Raw genomic sequence first — 21083 nt, forward strand, 5'->3', positions numbered from 1 at the left:
AACACTAGATTGTATTAGGAATGAGTGGCTTAAGCAATGAGTAGGTGGTAAGAAAAGGAAATAGACGATAAAAGTTTAGCAGTGAAGGAAGAGAAATAAGATGGGAGCTTGTGGTTAGAAGTTTGTAAGATAGGAAAGATTTGAGCATATTTGCAAAATGAAAGGAAAGAGGAAAGGAGGAAGAAGGAAAAGGACAGGGAGGAGGAGAGAGAAGGGAGGAGAAATAGAAGGGGAGATCCTGGGGAGACAGGCAGGAATGGAATCAAGGACACAGTTGGTTCTCTTTGGCAAAAAGAGTCACTTCTTCTGAGAACAGAACAAAACGGGTAAATAGAAGTAAATGCAGGGATGAGGAAAGGGGCATCTGCCTTGTATGGAGAGAAAAGGACAGGACGAGATGGAAGTCTGGGTGGCAGTGGGAGGAGTAGGAGGACAGAGGAAGTGTTCCCCTCCCCCACTTCTGGAATCTCTTCACTATGTTGTAGCCCAAGTCACCATGGTGATGAGAGGACCAGAGTTCAGAAGACTCATTTCATCTGAAGGAGAAGAAACGAGTCTCTTGTCGTCCCTTTACCGTGGGGTCCCAGCTTGGGCCATGCCTCTGTTCCTGCATCCCCTGAAGCTGACCCCTGATGATAGGGTGGGTGCCCCAGAATGGCGACAGCAAACTCGAAATTTAGTGAATGCTGCCCAGCAGCTGACAGACCGATGCAACGAAGCCGCGGTGGCTGTGTGGAAACCCCCGGACAATGCCTCAGACGCCAACCTTACCCCGAGCCAGCGCCGACAAAAGTACACGGCCCCCTGGCGTTTCCGTGTAGAGATGCTAAAGGGTGGTGGGACTGTGGAGCAGCCTCCCCCCGAGGAAGGGGTCACCCTCTGGAAGGCGAAGATTAAGCCCCCTGCGTGGAAGGCAAACATACCCCTGCCACTGCATAGGGAAGCCCGGACTATGAGGACTAATGAGTATATCCAGAACTACGTGCGAGGTGCCAGGCTCTTGGCCGCTCGCCTGCGCCAGGCGGCTCATGAGATCAACGTGAAGATCCAGGCCCTCATTCGACAGAGAGAAGTCATGGACCACAGGCTCAGTGAGATACGAAAGGGTCTGCTCATCAATGAGCAGAGCAGAAAACTTCGGCTCTCCCGGCCTGTCTCAGAGCAGGTGAGACCTCTAACCTCCCTCGCAGGCCAGGCCAGAACAGAGAAGTCAGACAGACTTTCTAGGTACCCAGAATTTCCACGAGGTCAAATAGTCCCTACTGTCATTAGATTTTCAGATCAAACACCTTCCACTCGAAATCCCGGAGGACGTAGTCCCTCCTAGAAACCAGAATCTCCAGGATGCCAGATTCCCCACATCCATCTCACTCTCAAGAGGTCACAAACGTCCCCCCCCCAGATACCCATGGCATTCAGGAGATGGAATAATTCTTTCTCCTCTTCCCTTCTCTTCCCTCTCAAAAAAAAAAGGGGGGGGAAACAGTCAAACTTCCAGCCACTCACAGCTTCCAGGAAGTAAAAAAAAAAAAAAAAAAGTACTCCCCATCAAAAACTCCCAGGATAACACACAACCGGACCAGTCACCTATACCTCCTTAGAGAGCAAACATCCTTTCTCCTTACAGTCCCAAATTCACTAATTCTTAACCCCCCTTATTCCCCAAATCAGATATTCCTTCAATTAACATGAGACCAACTGTCTCCTCTCCCCTAAACTCTCAAGTCCAGCACACCTTCCTAACCTGGCACTGGAGAGCAGGTCCTTCCTTCCTCTCCCTAAATGACAAACATCTCTTCCTTCTCTTTCTGTAGGTCCCAGACAAAACTGACACTCAGCTCCTGTGGGAGAAAGAAGAGCTTCGGGGCCTGAAAAGGAGAGTGGAAAAAGACATGGAGACCTCAGAGACCTTGCTAAAGGTAAGAGAGCTATAAGTTCTCTTTTTCTCTCCTCTCTTTTCCAACCTACCCCTTTGGGATGAAATTACTTTTGGTAACACACAAGGGAAATCTCCGAGAATGAGCAGTTAATTGGTTATTACTTCTGAATAGTATGGAGATTTGCTATAAAGAGCTTTGGTCCTAGAATCCAAAAATCAAAAACCTGAATTTGACTTATGCTTAAGAGATCTTGAGCAACTGACTTCCTGTTTCTATGCCTCAGTTTCCCCACTCACAAAATGGGGATACTTGCCTTATTCATTTGTTACTAAAAAGAGCTGGAGAATCTCATGAAACTGTGCAAAGCCATTCTTTTACAAATCCCTAATTTGCTATCCCATTCATCAGTTGCTATTTCAAACCCTTTCTTGCCTCCTGAGCCTTCTGCTCACCTTCTCAGCTGCAGATCTCACAGCATGCTTCACTGAAAAAAACTGAAGCCACTCTCTGAGAGTTCCTTCTTCTCTCCTCTTCTAATATCACTGTGACTCTTCTCTCACTTCCTTCTCCTTCACTTAAGTTATCTATGGCTATCATCTTGGCGAAATTCTTTGAGAATTTAGCTTTCTCTCCATTTTCTCTCTTCTAAACTCTTTGAAATCTGACTTATTTCAAAATTCAAATGAAATTGCTCTTTCCAAAGTGATCTCTTAATTGTCTTTTGTAATAACCTTTCCCCAGTTCTCATCCTTCTTGTCATGTCTGCACCCTTGATACAACAGATCACCTCTCCTCCTGGATATTCTCTTCTCTAAGTTTTTGTGACATTCATTTGTTGTTTCTCGTTTTCTGCTTGTCTGATTACTCTTTGTTCTCTTTTGATGTTATTCATCCAGGTCATGATCATTAACCTGTAATACTGTGACAGCCTCAGGACAGCATAGCAGACATCTATCCCATATAGCCTGTACCTGTGGTCCCATAGCATTTCCAAATGAAAACATTAAAGAGTAGATAGAGACTATCCAAGAAGAGTCTGCCCTAGGTCTTCTCTTTTGCCCCTTTGTTGCTCTACTTGATAATTCCATCAGCTCCCATGGTCTCAGACATTATCTTTATGCTAATGATTCTTATATCTATATCCTTAGACTTAACTTCTCTCCCAAGTTTCAGTCTCATATCATCAGCTGTCTCTTGGACACATTTTTTGGGGGGAGTTTTTACAAAACTAATTTTATTGTTTTCTGTGACTTTTTTTCAATGTAAAGCTTTTTATTCTCAAAATATATGTATGGATTGTTTTCAACATTCACCCATTCCAAAACTTTGTGTTCCAATTTTTTTTTCTCCTTCTCTTCACCCTCTCCCCTAGATGGCAAGCAATCTAATATATGTTAACTGCGTGCAATTCTTCTATACATATTTCCACAATTATCATGCTGCACAAGAAAAATCAGATCAAAAAGAAAACAAAATGCAAGCAAACAACAACCACAAAAATGAAAATACTATGCTGTGATCCACACTCAGTCGCTACAGCCCTTTCTCTGGGTGCAGATGGCTCTCGGACACATTTTGTAGGTAACTCAGCACTAAGATCCTCTAAGATATAGGCTAATCTTCAATTTCACATTCTCACTAATCCCACATAAGCCCATCTGTTGTCAAATACTGTCATTTCTACCTTCACGACATTCCTCATGTACCCCTACTTTTCTCCTCTAATACTACTACTACTTTGGTAGAGACACTCATCACCTTTCAACTTTATAACTGGAAAATCTGTCTAAAGCCTCTTCCTTACTTCAATCCATCCTCCACTAGCTACTAATTATTTTCCTAAAAAGGTCTGACCACATCACCTAGAAAGCTCTTCATTCCTCTAGAATCAAATATAAAATCCTCAGTTGGATAGAAAGTTCTCCATAACCTGGCCCCTTTCTAAAGGTCTTTGCATGCTTTACTCCCATCCAGATAGTTTTTCTAAAATCTACTGTTCCCCCTAATTGACATTCCCATCTCCTGTCTCTTTGTGTTGGCTATACCCCATACCTGGAAGACACTGCCCTTTCATCTCTTTGCTTTGGAGCTTCCCTCAAGATTCAATTAAAACTTCCTCATCTGCAGGAAGCTTTTCTAGTTTCCATCCCCAAAGCTTGGAAAGCCTCCTTTCTGAGGTGATCATCTATTGACATTATATATATCTTGTAAATATATAGTTATTTTCATGTAACCCTTCTCGTCCCTTCTCCATTAAACTGAGCTCATTGAGAGCAGTGACCATGTTTTTATCTTTCTCTGTATTAGTAAAGTGTACTTAATAAAGTGCTTGGCATATAGCAAGTATTTCCTAAGTATTTGTTGACTGATTGACCTTTATGAGGATTAAATAAAATGTTACATGTGTTTTAGTAGTAGTAAGTAATCCTATTAATAATAATAGAAGTAACAGTAACGTTGTGCCTTGATACTGTTGAGCACACACAAAAAACAACTGGCATCATTCCTGCTCTTTTGTCAATCTAATCCAATAGTTATTTATTAAGCTTACTATGTAGAAAGCCGTGCACTCAGCACAGAATATACAAGAACAGTTATTTGATTTTCCTTTCAAAGAATTTAAAATTTAATGTGGGAAAGAATCTGTGACTCTTTGAGATAGAAGGGGCCCCAGAGGCCATTAGAGCTAACTTGGACCTGTACAAGAATCCATCTTTATTAACGTCAGCAAAGAGACATCCAGCCTCCACTTGACAAACTCTAGTGATAGAGAAACCTCCACTTCCAAAAACACTGCATTCCACTTTGGGACAGTTCTTATTTCTGGGAACTTTTTCCCTACATCAGATCTAAATCTGAGTTTGTTGCTTTCACATGTAACAATTAGGACCATCCCTTGGGAACAAGCAGAACAAAATTAATTTTTTTTTCTATATGACAGCTCTTCAAAGTTTTTATGAAACAGTTAAGTGGCACAATATCACAGTCCAGAGCACTGGACATGAAGTCAAGAAGACCTGAATTCAAATCTGGCATCACACACTTAATAGCTGTGTTACCCTGGCCAAATTACTTTTTTAAAAAACCCTCTTTTTTGCTCATCTGTAAAATGGGATAATAATAGCAACTACCTCCAACAATGGTTATGAGTATCAAATGAGAATACTCAAGTACCTGGTATGTAGTAAGTACTATGTAAATATTTGATCTTACTATTATTATTTCAAACAATTGAAAAAAAGCTTGCCCTGGAGTCTTCTTTTTTCTAAACTAAATACCCCCAAATCCTTATGTAACATGATCTCTAATACTCTGTAGAATCTGCTTTCCAACCTCTGGACAAGAACCTCCAATTCAATAGGTTGAACATAGTGTAGAAGCAGAAATCATTAAGTTTGAAAGGATCTTAGAGATCATCTAGTCCCGTGAGACTTAGAATTAGAATTAGAATCCTCCCTTAGATGCTTTCTAGCTGTGTGACCCTGGGCAAGACAAATTCAAATAGAAACAGATGCCCAAGGTTGAATACGTCACAGTTCTGACCTCTGATTCTAGTTCAACTGACCACTTGAGTTAAGGAAGCCAGTAAGCTACAGCTTCCTAACTGACTGTGATGTTCACATTCCCATTGAAATGACTTTGGAAATTGTAAAACACTGTTTCCAGTCCTGTGAGATAAATATGCCAAATATATGGGTAAGGAAAACTAAGGCTGGGTCAGTGAAGTGACTTAGCAGTCACACAGACAGTGACAGGGCAGGTACAAAATTCAGGTCTTAAGACTTCATGTCCATCCCATTTCAACATCCAGAAACAAAGCTGTCTCTAGCTGTTGTCCAGTGGCCCTTCAGCAACCATTTTCCTTACCATTCAGGTTTTCTCTGGGATCCAGGTATCAATAAAATGAGTTCCCCACATACACATAAAACCAGGTCTTATGGGTCAGGGATTGGCAGGATGGGGAAGGGAGTCTGTGATTTTATCGATTTAGGGAACTCTTGCTTAAAGAGTTCATTCTACTAATGCAGATCTTGGAACCTGTTTTAGTGTTTATTCTTGGAAGATTGTCTGGGGAAACAGAGTTTAAACAATTTGATCAGGATCACAGAGCCAGTAAGTATAAAATAAAGGACTTGAATCCAGGTCTCACCCAAAGCTAGCTCTTATCACCCATCGTTCCTTTCCATTTCTTGTTTTATTATTTCATTTCAGTGTAAGTTGGGTCCAGTATGAAGTAGCCTTCTCATCCTCACAAAAAGTAGAACTAAGGAGGAAAGGCATAGAAATATAAGGAGAGAGTCTCATCTTCTCTGGGTCTGCCTCTCCCCAGAAGCCTCTACTATATCTCCATGCCTCTCTCTTTCTCCTCCCACATCTTCTCTCCACTTGCTTTCATCCTTGCTCCAAAGATCTTTTTGACCTGTGCTCCATTTTGTCCCACTCCAGGCCTTATCTAAATGTCGTGAGGATCTGACAGTTTGCTGTGAAGAGCGGCTTCTGGTGGTGGATTTGATGAACCACTGCTTGGATACAGCACTGGTGGAGGCTGGGCGTCAGTCCTGGATCAATATCAGCCGAGCCCATACGCCCAAGGTGCAGGGTGCTGTCAGTCCACCAATAAACCCTGTGGGGGTCAACCCCCCAGGTGCGTCCTGCCCCAGTTGGAGACACCCTTCCCTCAAGTGCCTGAGACACAATCCCCATGGAACTGGACAGACTTATACCCCTGTATTCCACCCCAGACCCATAAATTCTAAGTACCTAATAATATGGTCACTGGCCTTTCATCATTAGATAGGAAACATGGCAAATGAAGATAATGCTTACTTTGGAGCCAGGGAAATCTGGGTTCAAATTCTACCTGACACTTACTGGTGATGTAACCCTGAGCCTCAGTTTCCTCATCAGCAAAATGAGGGGGTTGAACCAGAAGGCCACTAAACTCTCTTCCAGCTCTAAATCTATGATCCTACTTCTAATGAGTTCCCACTAATACCTAAAGTGACCCTCTCCAGTAACATATGCCCTGGAGAAGCCATTAACCTTTCAGTTTTTAGGCAACTCTTCAACACTGATGATTTATGGAGATTCATCTATGGCTGGATTTTCCCTACCCAGAATTTTCAGGGATAAATGTAAAAGTCTTAGTCATAGGTTCAAGAAATCATCTTCAGAAATCAAAGATAGGGGAACTATTGCTAGATAGCAGCATGGCACTCTGGTAAGGATGCCAAGCTGTAGTTAAAGGTCCTGAATTTAAATTTTGGATCTTTTATTTGCTACTTGTGGGACCTTGATCCAACCTCTTCCTGTCTCAGGGCCTCAGTTTCATCATCTGTAAAATGAAGGAGTTAGACTAGATGGCCTCTGAGCTTCCTTCCAGCTCTTGATCTATGGATTTGATGATGTTATGACTCCACAAGTACAAGATATGAATAGAGAGCATTGGTCTGAAAAATATCTGAGAGCTCCTTCAACCTCAAGCTCAGTGTGAACCAACAATGTGATATGTCAGCCAAGAAAGACAGCCTAACCTCTTACTATCTTGAGAGGTTCAGCTTCCTGGGAAAAGGAAGCAATGGATAATCCCACTTTCCCTGGTAAGATCATAACTGAAGTACTGGATTCAGTTCAAGGCATGATAATTCTGGAAGGTTCTTGATAGGCTGGGGATTGTCCACAAGAAGAGTTTCAAATCTTTCAGCTCCAGGAATTTTTTCTGGCTGTCCCTCATGCCTAAAATGTTTTCCTTCCCAACTTTGCCTACTGATTAATTTGGCTTCCTTCAAGTTCCAATGAAAACTTCATTTTTTACAGAAAGCCTTTCCTGGCCCCAAATAATTCTAGGGCCTTCTCTCATTGCTTTCTATTTGTCATGTGTATATAGATATAGATATAGCTCATATTATATATATATATATATATATATATATATATATATATATATATATGTTTGTTTGCATGATGCTTTCCCCCATTAAACTATAAATCCTTGAAAGCAGGGAATATTTTGTTGTCTCTTATTTTATCCCTGGGACTTAGCACAGTGCCTGGCAAACAGTAGGTACCTAATAAAAAGTTGATTTACTGATAAAGAAATTTGGGATGTTTAGCCTAAAGAAAAGGCTAGCAGATAGTGGAAAAGGGAGGAAGATGATAATTGCCTTCAAGTATTTAAAATGTTGTCAGGTGGAAGTGAGATTAGATTAAAATTTGAGTTGGCACATGGGAGAAGAAAGCTGAACTTGGAATCGGGATGAATTAGAATCCTACCTTAGATGCTTTCTAGCTGTGTGACCCTGGACAAGTCAATTAATGTCTGTTTCAGTTTCCTTAACACAAAATAGAGATGATAGCACCTATTGCCCAAGTGGCCATGAGCATAAAAATGAAATATTTATAAAGCATTTAGTACTGTGCTTGGCATGTAGTAGGAATAATAGGTAAGTGTTAACTATTATTATCAGCTTTTAAGATTATTTAACCTCTATCTTGCCTCTATAAAATGATAACAATAGCATCTACCTCCCAGGGTTGTTGTGAGGATCAAATGAAATAGCATATGCAAAGGGCTTTAAAAAACTCTTAAAAAGTACCATCTAAAATTAGCTATCACTATTCCTCATCAGCAAATGAGGGGATTGGATTATTATTACTATTGCTATTACTATGCCTCAAAGAGTTCTAGGCCAGTAAAAGTGTCTGAGGCAGGGTTCTGATTCAGTTTATTCTGATTCCAAGTTGAGAACTTTTATCCTGTGTGCCTCCTTAAAGAAATATAATCTCACACTTCTACATGGCCACATGTAAAATACTTGAAGGCAATTATCATCCTCACTTCTTCCCCATCCCAGTCTTAGCTTCTTTAGGCTAAACATCCCAAGTTCTTTCAATCAGTAATCAACTTTCATTAAGCTCCTACTTTTTACCAGGTATTGTGCTAAGTCCCAGAATACAAAAAAAGTATGGGTGGAAATCACAAAGAGACAAATTGAGTTGGAGATAAGGAGAAGCTTTTTGTCAATTTGAACTTTATAAGCATGTGATAAATTCAGAAGATAGTGGACTCTCCCTTACTGGAGATCTTCAGGCAAAGATTGAATGACCACCAAGAAATAGTTTTTCAGGAATGGGCTGATCTAGAGGGCCAGTCAAGACCCTTCCAACTAAGAAACTCATTCAGAAACTACCTCATTGATTTTGTGAGCCACGACCTCCTCCTCCTCCCCAGAAGCTCTTAGTAATCCTGTGAGCATGACCACATACCAGTACTGCTCATGACTCTCCCTATGAGGCAGCATCAGCTCTCAAGTCAGGAGGACCTGACTTTAAATCCAGTCTTAGACACTTAACCCCAATTATCTTACATAATAAATGAATGAATGAATGGATAGATAAATAAATACATGAATAAATGACTAAATCTCTCCCCTAGTGCCATTGAACTCTTCAGGTATCATATGTAGCAGTAATAACAATAAAAGCCCTCATTTCTATAACAGAAAATTTACATATACTTTCCTGACCATAGCCCTGTGAACTAAGTAGAATTTAAGATTACATTAAATTAAGAACTAAGTATTATTTCCCATATACATATATACATTTATACATAGCACAGTGAAGATTTAGGGGATGCCAGGTCCAGTTATATAGACCCTCTGAAAAAACAAAGATGCCTGAGAGAAACACGGTCACAGACAAGCCTCCACAGACATTGAGGGAGGTGGGAAAGAACATGGTGGAAGTTCAGTTGTCTTGGCGAGTTCTTCCAACAGGTACTTCCTCTATCCCCTCAGACTGTGACTTGGCTCTGAATGATGCCAAACGACTCCTGGTGGAGGGAAAATCAGCACTGGAGAACATGAGAAAGAGTGAGCATCATGCCCAAAACTGGCAACTGCACCTCAACAAAACAGTGGCAAATTCTCTGTCCCGAAAGATGCAAGAAAGTATGCAGCTTAAGGTGAACTGGGGGAAGGGGCTAGGGCCATGGGCGGAATTGGGTCTGGGACTAATGGGAGACTGGAATTAGATGGGGATTTCAAAGGAAGGAAATATTAAGTACTTACCCTGTGCTAAGAGTTGAGGATACAGACCCAGATAGGAGCAAAAATGATAACCATTGCTTTAAAGGGGCATACCTTCTAAAAGGTGAAGAAAATATGCAAAAGGGAGTGAAAAGTGGGAGTCAGAATGGGTGAAGGAGAAATTTGAGTACCCAGCACGTGGCATGTTTTTGCAGTGTGGAATCCAAGAACAGGCACAGGAGGGAAATGAAAGCTAGCCTAAGCCTCTCCACAAAATGGATTACCAGATGAAAATATGTGGGGTAGCTGAAGATAAATAGTGAATATATGCAGAGTTGTTTGAATGTTTGGTTGAAAATCTCACAGTGATCTGAGGAAAGAGATAATTTGAAGGCTGATTTGGAGTCATGTGGAGTTGAGGATGTGCATGGAATTGGATGGAGATGACATGTGAAGAGATTTCAGGGTACTTGGAGGTCTAATAGAAGGGTACATATAGAGTTATTTGGATGGCTAATGGAAAGCTATACATAGAATTCATGTGTGAAATTGATTTGGGGAATTTTTGGCTGCTTATTGGGGGCACTGGGGAATTGGTGAGGGCCCTTTTGTGGAATTAGTTTGGAGAAAAGTTGGGGGTTATGTTTGAACTGGACTTGAGAATAGTAGGGGTCAATTCAATGGTTAACATTATCTACTGCCCATCACACTGTCTTCTCTCAGGAAAGGCTGAACATGATGACTGGACTCATGAGAGGAACCATTCTTCGATGCAAAAAGTTCAAGGAAGAGATGCTTCTCACACAGGGACTCAGCAGGGTAAGAAAGGGCTTTCCTTGAGATCAGGCATGGAGGGAGAGCAAGAAGATAGAAGAAGCTGGGAGGTTTGTGTGTGATGAAGGGGGAGAGGGGCTGTCTCAATCGTCACTAACCTTATACTCCATCTCCAGGGTCCTGTGTGTGACACTTACCTGTCAACCAAAGAGAAGCTGGATAGGCCCATGGTCCGTGTGTTCCAGAGGCATGTTGGCACCCAGCTTCCAGAAGCCAGTTACCTTACTTTGGTATAACGTCCCCCTCGCATCTACAGAACCTGCCTTTCTTTCCCTTCCCCTTCAACTCCTTCCTTTCCCAGACTCTCCAGTTTATCTTTCTTTTCCTGTAAAGTTCCTTTCTTCCCTCTTCTTCCCAAACTCTTCTCCTTTAATCAATCAACAATTTTTTATCAAATGCTTACTATTTGAAGGACCCTATAGCGGGCACTAGGAATGGTGCAAAATTGAGATAAGAAGTGATCCCTTCCCTCACAGATAATTCAAATATATATCCTGAGGTAAGTGCATTAGACAGGTGAGAATACTGGTAAAATCTGGGTAATAAGAGGGGTAAAGGACAATCTAGGAGGCTTTCTAGAGAAGAAAATGAAAGTTGATGGAAACTTTGAAAGATAGGTAGGAATCTGGCAGATAAAAGGAAAAAGAGGGAAGAAAGCATTACAGATATAGGGAAGCACCTCAATAATAGCATGGATGTCTAAGAATATAGGTGTGATGTTCAAGGAGCAGAGACATGTCTAGTCTGGCTGAAGCATAGAATGTGTAGAAAATAATCCTAAGTTTGGAACAATATGATGACTCAATAAGTTGTGAAGATCTTTGAATGGTGCTAGTAAGAATTCAAATTTTTCTCAGTAGGCAATAGATTTTTGAGCAAAAGAGTGAAATGGCCATTTCTAATGGGAAGAAAGGCTCTTCTAACAATCATATGAAGGATGGATTTTTGTTGTTGTTCAATTGTGTCCAATTCTATATGACCTTGAGTTTGTCCACAGGGTTTCCTGAAAAATTATACTAGAATCATTTGCCATTTCTTTCTCCCCATTTTAGAGATGAAGAACTGAGGCAAATAGGGGTTAAGTGATTGACTCAGGATCACGTGGAAAGCTAGTATCTGAGATCTAATTTGAACTCAAATCCTCCTGATTCTAGGTCCATGTTCTGTGTTCACTGTATCACCTAATTGCCCCAAGATGAATATGATGAAAGATGGATGGAAAAAAATATGTATTTCCAAATTTTCCCCAATTTTTCTCTCCTTATAAACAAGTATTGATTGTTATTGTCCTTACCAACAAGTATTGGTCCTTATAACAAAGAGATGGCAAAATCTATGAGAAGGGTATTGCAAAAGTCCAAGAAGGTAGAAGTGAAGACATTTACTGGAATGATAGTAGTGAAACTAGAGAGAGGAGTCACTGGAGAGATGTGGTGGGTATGGAATTGATAAACGTAGTCATTGGCTAATTATGAGAGGTGGGAGAAGGGGAAGAGTTAAATGTATAGGATCATAGAAAAAGATTTGAGAGGCCATTTGTCTTAATTGAGCAGTTGACATAAAATGACTCAACCAAAGTTACTCAGGTAGTAGGAAGGAGAATTAGGATCCATCAGTACATAAGTCATGATGAACTAACCCTGCCTGGACAGTTGTATGCCATAATACTGGACATAATGCATTCTTCTGCCACTTAGCTTTCCTTGCGTAGATTGTTATATCAGTTTCTTTGGAGTAGCCATGGATCTCATTAAGGAAGCCCTGTAAAGCAATAGAATAAAATTATTGCTGGACCACATAAAAACAGAAACAGCTGGAAGAGCTCGACATCTCCAGTGAAATTTTCTTCCATTTGGAGTCTACACAGGATATCTTAGAGAGAATAGTGAACTCCTTTGGCAAATATATCTTTTATATATCATTTAATATTGATGATAATAATAGTAGTAATAGCTAGCATTTCTATAGTGCTCCCAAAAATCTCTTCTCTTCCAAATTTCCCTATTATTCTTGATGGTACCATCATTATGCCATTTACCTAAGCTCACCATTCTTGACTTTTCATTCTCACCCATCATATCCAATTAATTGCCAGGGCTTGCCAATTCTACCTTAATTCTTATGTATGCTTTCTTTTCCCCTCTGACATGAACAACATTTTGATGTAGGTCTCATTACTTTACCCCTGGACAATTTACAATAGCCTATTAATTGGTCTCCCTACCTCAACTCTTTTCCCATTCCAATTCATCTTCCACTATATTGTCAGCTGACTCTTCTTCAGCCTTAGATTTGACCATGTCACCCACACTCACCTCTTGTCAATCAACTCTAATAGTTTCCTGTTGCCTCTGGGATCAATATAAAATCCTCTATTTGGTTTTCAAAGATCATCATAACTTCCATCCCCTTCCTTTTTTCTAATCTTCTTATACACCTTACATCTTCTCCTATCATGGACCTCTGGCCTTCTCACTGTTCCTTGTACAAAATTTTATATTTCCACACATTTTCCTCGCTGTCTCTATATTGAGAATTCTCTCTCTCATCCCCATCTCCTGACTTTCAAGTTCCACCTAAAACACTGTCTTTTACCCAAAAAAAGCTTTTCTAAACTTTCTTTAATGTTAGTCTTTTTATTATCTCTATAATTTATTATCTCTAATTTATCCTGAGCATATCTTTGTGTATATGGTTGTTTTCATATTGTATCCTCCAATAGACTGGGAACTGCTTGGGAGGAGGGATGATCTTTTTCCTTTCTTTCTTTAGCCAGCATTTGCCACATTGCTTGATACCTGGTAGACACTTACTAACTGTTTTTTTGACTAATAGAAATTGGTTTGATATCAGTTATACTTCTCTATGAAATGATGATAATCAAAATCAATCTCATCATTTTTATCTACTTCCCATTTTTCAGTCAACAACTTATTTGACTTCTATGTTGGATACTTTATAATTCCATAGGTAATAGTTCTCTATTACTTCCAGAATCAAAAACCAAAACCTCTGTTTGATATTCAAAGCCCTTCACTCCCCTGTGACACACACACACACACACACACACACACACACACACACACACACACACACACCTTTCCAGTTTCTCCTTAATTCCTCCCCTCTTAATTATTTCCTATTTATCCTGTAGATAGATTATTTGTATCTTTTTGTTTTCTGATTGTCTCCATCAAGATCACGAATTCCTTGAAAGTAGGGATTGTCTTTTGCCCCAGTGCTTAGCACAGTGACTGGCACATATTAGGCACTTAATATTGCTTCTTGACTGACTAATGGGGACTTAGAACAAAGACCCAATTAGCTTGTTCAAATTATATTTTTTCCTCATAGATAATACTAAGGATATGATATCATACCACTCAAAGGGCACAAGAGAGCTGCCTCTTGAACAATTATAATAACATGTAAGGAGAATGCCTTAGAGAAGAGACTGGACCATGTGTGAACATTCCATAACTGATTCTGGTTGGCTGACCATAAGATTGGAAGGAGCTTTTTTGATTAACAGCAAAGATGGAACTGTCAGTAGCTTCAAAAGAGCCTGAGCCAACTTTGGCCCAATCTCTTTGATTCCTTGTCTTCTTTATCTGGTGGTGTGACAGCACGCAATGGAAAGATTATGCTGTAAGGGGAAGGGCCTTCTGAGATCATATGGCACTCAAGAAATACAACATTCTAGGTCTTTTCATTTGTTCTTTTCCAATACAGGCAAAGGAAATGGAGATTCCAACTTTGGGTAAGAATAGCAGCCACAGAAATCCAGACATCAGTTACACTGGTCTGGCAGCCAGCACAACATCAATGCCCTTGAGAAGGAACAATGTTTGGTTTTCAAAAGTGACTTTTGAGACTCTCAATAGAAGGATTCATCATCAGTCATATCTCATCTGGATGTGGAATTGGTGGGACCAATGCTCTGTTGAGGCTCATCCCCCTCCAAAACTGAGATTTTGTGGAGGATAGAGGTTATGTTGCTGGAGTATTGGGGAAAATATCTGTATGCTTGTTCTTACTTTATCTTTGAAGTAAGTACAGTTATCCCTCCCACATTGTAACATTTCCTATAACAGTTCCAGTATGTTACAGATCAGCATAAGAAATGAGAATGTGGACATTTTGCAGAAGTTGCAGATGACACAGGAAGAACAGCAGATGATACAAAAATTTGGGAGTTCAGAAACTCCAAAATGCATAAAATATATTTAAAATATTGTATAACAGCAACATATTTCAACTTTTAATAATTCAAGTTTCTTCTTTGGTGTGAAGGGAAGGTCAAAAAAATTTACACGGATTTTGGTGGGCATTGTGCCCCTAACTCCCATAATGTGGAAAGGATAACTGTATCTTTTTGTAAAAATCTAACTACTATTAAGTGTTCAGTGTAACTGAGGTGTCAACCTAACAAATGAGAGAATACAGATGATAGTTTCAGGCTACCTATAATTCTGACCAGTGGTGCAGAAGGCTTGGATCTTGAAAGAAAAAAAAGCAGAACATCTCTGTTACACATTCGTTTGGTGTCCATTTTGATTTTTGCTGTAATCAGTCAATGATCAGACTGCACACTGCTGATTATGAAATGACTCTCACCTTGGTAATTGTCAAGACATAGATTGTAAAAAATTAATGTTCTAAAAAATATGGGGTTTGGACTAGTTATGGAAGTGAATGGAACTGGGAAAAAAACAAAGGACTGATGGTCATAATTTGGATGAAAAGGAGGGTTAGTATGGACAGTCACACTAGTGAATGCCTCTCAGCATCTTAAACTTCTTCAGTCAATATTAAGTGCCTTTTCAAGGCTCAGCACAGGTGTTATCTCCCACAAGAAATCTTTCTTGATCTTACTCTATCTCCAATAATTAGTCTTCTACAAATTAGCTTGTGAGCAATTAATTTATAAGCAATGTATTTATGTCAGGAAGTGACTGAAATGGGATGGAGAAGTTCTTTGGCATTAAGAAGGCTGAATAATAATTGAGAGGTGACAGAACTAAAAGGATCTCCAAATAAATACCAAAGTCCTTAAGACTGATGAGCCAGAGTAAAGAGGAATATTGTGAGTCAGGCAGTTATATTCATTTAAAAAATGGAAAAATTATTTGGAAGTCAGGAGGTAACTTCATTGAGGTTGAATGAATGAATGAGCATTTATTAAGTACTTGTGCATGCAAACCATTATGCTAAGCACTGAACATACAAATAGAAAAGCAAGATATTTGAAGGAACTCACTTTTTAATAGAGAAAGCACATATAGGAGGATTCAACTGCGTTAGATGGAAAAATCTCATGATCCATAGTGTTCAGTGGCAAAGTTGATGTTAATGATGCTTCTTTAGTTACTTCCTCTGATAAAATAGCAATTTCTGATATCGACCATTTGACAGTAGCAAGAACTTTCTTTACTATGTAACTATAACTGTGACTGCTGAAGAGGCAGAGGTCAGCTCACATCTTGCTTTGAATTTGGCTTTATCTAATGATAAAGCTGATTACCTAGTAGGAAGGAAAAACATTCCATCCCCTAGACTCTAGGTCTTAGAGTCTGAGGCTATCTCCATGAAAAGCTAAAGGGATGAAGTGGTAGTAAGGTGATGATTTGACTCACCTGACCTATGCTGTCTCTTGTTTCTACTTTAAGGTGTCTTGTTGTCTCACTTAAGTGAGATTGCAGTTGGTGGGGATGGCTAGTCCCTTCTCCAAAGGGATTGCTCCCCTTAGATAATGACTGTGGGAGCTGTGTTGAAAACAGGACCAATGGTTTTAGATACACTACTATTCCAGAAGTCCTAAGATTATCTCCTCATCAATTGCAATTGGTCAAGGTGGTGTCAAGCCTATCCACAGGGGTTGATAGTAACAGGGTGATACATTTGGACTGAAAGAAGCTCCCAAGAGATCAGTATGATGGAGGAAAAGTCTGAAAACCACAATGGGAAATGGGATATGTACACACCTCCTGGTGCTATAAGTTGGCTAGGAGGAATGGCCATCATTAGAGACGTCCATGGCGGGAAACTATCCTTAGAGGAAAGTCAAGTTTCTCTCACAGTGAGATCAAAAAGACTGTTAGTTGAAAAGTGTTGCGGAGACAAGGATATTTCTAAAGAATAAGACAGGGGTTCCAAAGGGCATAGTATGGTTAGATAGCACATAGCCACAAGGTCAAAGATGAACTGGAATGGGAGAGGTATGGGTGATAAGAAGGAAGTAGCGAGTATCAGCCTGCCCCTTGGACCTAAAGCAGGGAGGCTAGATGCCTGGCCTGGGGCACCATATAATAGGAGTTAGACTGAGATAACATGCCCCTTTGGTACAGATAAGCCAATAAAAAATTTACAGAATTAAACCTTCCTAGAACTAGAGATAGCATTTAGAACCTTGTTTGTCTATACCAGTGTCACTCTCCAGCACTGTGATTATTCCACAACAGAAGAAATGTGCTTCTCTGGCATCTTAGAACGAGCTGGGTGGCAGAATGAATAAATTACTAGACTTGGAGGCAGGAAGATCTCAGCTGAAATCCTGCCTCAGACATTTATTTACAAAGTGTATGACCCAGGGAAGTGACTTAACCTATTTGTCTGAGTTTCCTCATGTGTAACTTGGGGAAAAATAACAATACCTTCCCCATCCCTGTAAGAGGAAGGACAGAGAGACAAAGACATAGAGCCAAAGACAGAAAGAGAGACAGAAACAGACAGCAAAACAGAAGATAAAAACAGAACCAGAAAGATAGAGAATAGGCGACAAAAACAGACAACACGGAAGCAAAAACAGTGATACAGAGAGACAGAGATAAACAGTAAGACAGAGACAGAAGCAGAGATAAGGAGACAGAAAGAAAGAGACAAAAACAGACACAAAATCAGAGACAAACAGACACAGATAGAAAGACATAGAGTACTTTAAGACCTGCAAAATGTTTATATATTTTATAATTTGATTCTTAAAACAATGCCGTAAGGTATATACTATTATGTCATTTTACAGATAAGGAAACTGAGGCTGGAAAGTTTAGTGGCTTGCCCAGGGTCACACAGCCAATTAAGACAGGATTTGAAGTCGGTTTTCCCAGACTCCAAGTCTTTCCTCTGCTATTGAGGGAACACAACCATAAAGAGAATTGGCACACTACATGCTTCCATATAGTTTCCTGACAATTCAGTTCTCTATCAACGTTGTTTTTGTTGGTTGGATGGTTTGGGAAGGCAGGAACAGACTTTCACTCCCAGTGAAAAAAATTTCACCAGTGTAGATAGGTGCCCATTCTACCATCTAGGGAATAGCAAGGGGGAACCGAGAGGCTGTGACTTTCCCAGGGTTACACAGTGGGACTTGAACCCGGTACCAAATCTAGCTCTCTAGCCAGAGGGACACATTGCTTTTGAGCCAGCAGTCACTCCCTCCCCGTTTTCCATCCCAACCCTGACTGGTCTTTCTCTCCACCCCATTGCGAGTCACCTTTCTTGTAGGGGGAGAAGGGGGGGATGTCTCCAACCTCCTTCCCCGCAGCTTACACCGCGTCTCCCTCCATCACCATCCCGCCCCTCCCCCCAGGGCACTGACACGCTGAAGCAAAACATCATCAAGACGGAAAAGGACTTGGAGAAGCTGGATGCCACCAAGAAGCACCTGAACAACAGCTTGCTCGGCAAGCAGCTCGGTTACGAAGTGGATTACGATGTGGCACGCCTGCGCGTTCGCCACGGAGACCCGCGCGTAACTTACGAACAAGCCCAGCGTTTATGTCACGACTGACCGCTACCTACCTCACTCCCACCTCCGCCCTGGCCCCGGCCCCGATCCTGGCCCCGATCCCAGCCCCGATCCCGCTACCAATAAAAGTCAAGTTGAAAGTGGGAGAGCTGTCCAGTATTTCCAACTCTGCCGCCTTGTCATAAGACCGAGCACGAAGGGGAACCCTGTTGTACAGATGGGTAGACTGAGACCCAGGGAGGAGGACAAAGGCTCACAAATGGGCACGCATAGTATTCAATACCCTGCTCCTCTGCCTTCACTTGCAAAGGTCTTTCATCTAAGCCTTAGATTCTATGGTAAGTAGAAGCTGAAAACACACACACACACACACACACACACACACACACAAGAAAGTTAGATTTAAGATTACCTAAATGTCAGAGCTGCAAAAACAGGAAAAGAGCTGCCACAGAACATACACTGAGCTGGAAGGGGCTGCAGAGGCCATATTGATCTAGCATTCACCTTTTTTCATGTGGAGAAACTGAGAGCCAGATATGTAAAAAAACTTCAAGCTCACAATATGGGAATGTAATTAAACACAAGTCTCTGATTTCCAGTCTAAAGCTCAGGGACACTGACTTTTTTAAAGATGGTCTATGCCAAGTTCTAAATGCCTTTGGCAGGCAGTCTGGGGAAGTCTAGGGAACCCTTCTCAGAATCTTATTTTTAAATACATAAAAGAGGATTACAAAGGAAACCACGAATACAATGACCAAAAAATGGGGTGGGGGGAGAAATCTGTATTAAGTGACCTGCCGAAGGTTGGTATGTTAGATGCTAAAAGTTAGAGATGAGTCATTGAGTCCAACTGTGGCTAATCAGACCAATACCATCTGGAAATGCTCTGCCACAAGTGGAACACAAATAATCCCTAGGAACATTTGGGGTGGATTCTCTACTTCTGTGCATCTTATGTTCTGAGCTAATTCAGTTCGGGTTTGCTCATAGAGCACAGCTCCTTTTCTGATGAAGGCGCGCCATGCTGGTGTCCTGTACCAATGTTTCTCATAAGATACAATGAATTCTAATATTCTTAAGAGAAGTCTTGAATGTGTCCTTGTATCACTTTTTCTGACCATGTTGTGAGCACTTGCCCTGTGTGAGTTCTCCATAAAAGTTTTTTGGGTAAGGGTATGTTTCGGCATTTGAATAATGTGGCCAACCCCACAGAGTTGTGCTCTTTGCAGTGTCAGTGTTCTTAAGGTACACAGCTGTCTTAAAACCAAACTTGAACTGAGACCCTCCTGGCTCCAAGGCCAGTAGTCTAGACATTGTGCCACCTACTTTGTCCAATCAAGTTTTAAAAAAATAAGTTCATAGGGGACAGCTAGATGGTGCAGCGGGTAGAGCACCAGCCCTAAAGTCAGGAGGACCTGAGTTCAAATTTGACCTCAGACACTACTTCCTAGCTGTGTGACCCTGGGCAAGTTAACCCCAATTGCTTCAGCAAAAAATAAGTTCATAGACTTCAAATTAAGAATGTCAATCTAATCAGACTATTGATTTATAGGTCCAGAAGCTCTCAAAGTTCCAGACAAACTCAGTGAGATAACTGTGGCACAGATTGAATAAAAATATTGTTGACAGGAAGGGGAGAAATTAGCAAAATGGAATAGCACCATTGAGGGAAAATTTCCCCTCACCATTGGAATTTTCTAGGGGCTTAAAGAAAGGCTGTGAAAATACAATATAAAAAGGCCTGACCACTTCACGAGAGCAAGATTCAAAACCAAGTTCTTTTATTTCTAAGTTCTGTGACACTAAAATTCATTTTCCCTCTATGAAACTCAGTTTCCTCTTGGACACAATGAAAGGGGCTTTAATGATTTCTTGCATTTCCCTTCAGTTCTGATGTTCTACTTTATATGGTTGCTTTCAGTTATGATCTTTTTTGTTCAGAGGTACCTTCTGGCTATACCATTCTATGCTCAAGGGTCCCTGACAGTTATGACATTCAGTCCCTATTGTGTGAAAGAAAACACATGCTAGGTGTATTGTGCCGAGACAAACAAAAGACTTGGTGAAATTTTAAGTGGAGTTTATTTTGCCGGTAGCTACAAGGGGAGCAGCAAAACCCAAATCAAGCAGCCCAGAACAGGGGAAGGTAAGGGTTTATAAAGGTTAAAACTACAGACTAGAGGGTCATTAATTGCATAAGCAGGAAGATTACAAAAGCCAAAAGCCAGCAGTTTCAAGGGGTGTCTAAACAAGAACAGTTTCAAGGGGTGCCTATTCTAAAGGAGTGAGGAAATTCTGTGAGGGTCAGATTGTCCTGAAAGCAGGATACAGATGTTGGAGTTTGCTGGTTAAAGGAGAAGTCAGCAGTTCGTCTGTACGCAGGTGGTGAGGAGGGAAAGAGCCGGGGGTTAAGGGAGTGTCACAGCTCAACAGGTGATGGGGATACAAAGAGAGAAATTAAACAGTTCCTGCCCTTAAGGATCTTAACATTCTATCAGTCAATATAACATATTCAGTAAACCAACCGCAAGTTTTTGTGGGAATACATGGAAAATTCAAAGAAATTCCAGTTCATGCAGTTTGATAGTG

At 40.8% G+C, this 21083-nt stretch overlaps 1 protein-coding gene across 1 annotated transcript; it reads left to right on the top strand.

Annotated features, from left to right (window-relative positions):
- The first annotated feature begins 510 nt into the window (after positions 1-510).
- On the top strand, positions 511-18629 carry CCDC105 (coiled-coil domain containing 105). Its single transcript, XM_003760972.2, has 7 exons — positions 511-1165; positions 1815-1919; positions 6327-6525; positions 9680-9846; positions 10634-10729; positions 10861-10974; positions 18333-18629. Exons 1-7 carry the CDS (start codon positions 596-598, stop codon positions 18531-18533), a joined length of 1452 nt encoding a protein of 483 aa, XP_003761020.1. The 5' UTR covers positions 511-595; the 3' UTR covers positions 18534-18629.
- Positions 18630-21083: the final 2454 nt, after the last annotated feature.

This window comes from Sarcophilus harrisii, chromosome 1, assembly GCF_902635505.1.
Source record: "Sarcophilus harrisii chromosome 1, mSarHar1.11, whole genome shotgun sequence".
NCBI classification, from domain to species: Eukaryota; Metazoa; Chordata; class Mammalia; order Dasyuromorphia; family Dasyuridae; genus Sarcophilus; species Sarcophilus harrisii.

Excerpts from the sequence above, each read along its gene's own strand:
- CCDC105 (XM_003760972.2), top strand. The coding sequence starts at position 596 with ATGCCTCTGTTCCTGCATCCCCTGAAGCTGACCCCTGATGATAGGGTG. Across the intron at positions 1,166-1,814 it reads CCCGGCCTGTCTCAGAGCAG|GTCCCAGACAAAACTGACAC; the intron begins GTGAGACCTCTA and ends CTCTTTCTGTAG. Across the intron at positions 10,730-10,860 it reads TCACACAGGGACTCAGCAGG|GGTCCTGTGTGTGACACTTA; the intron begins GTAAGAAAGGGC and ends CTCCATCTCCAG.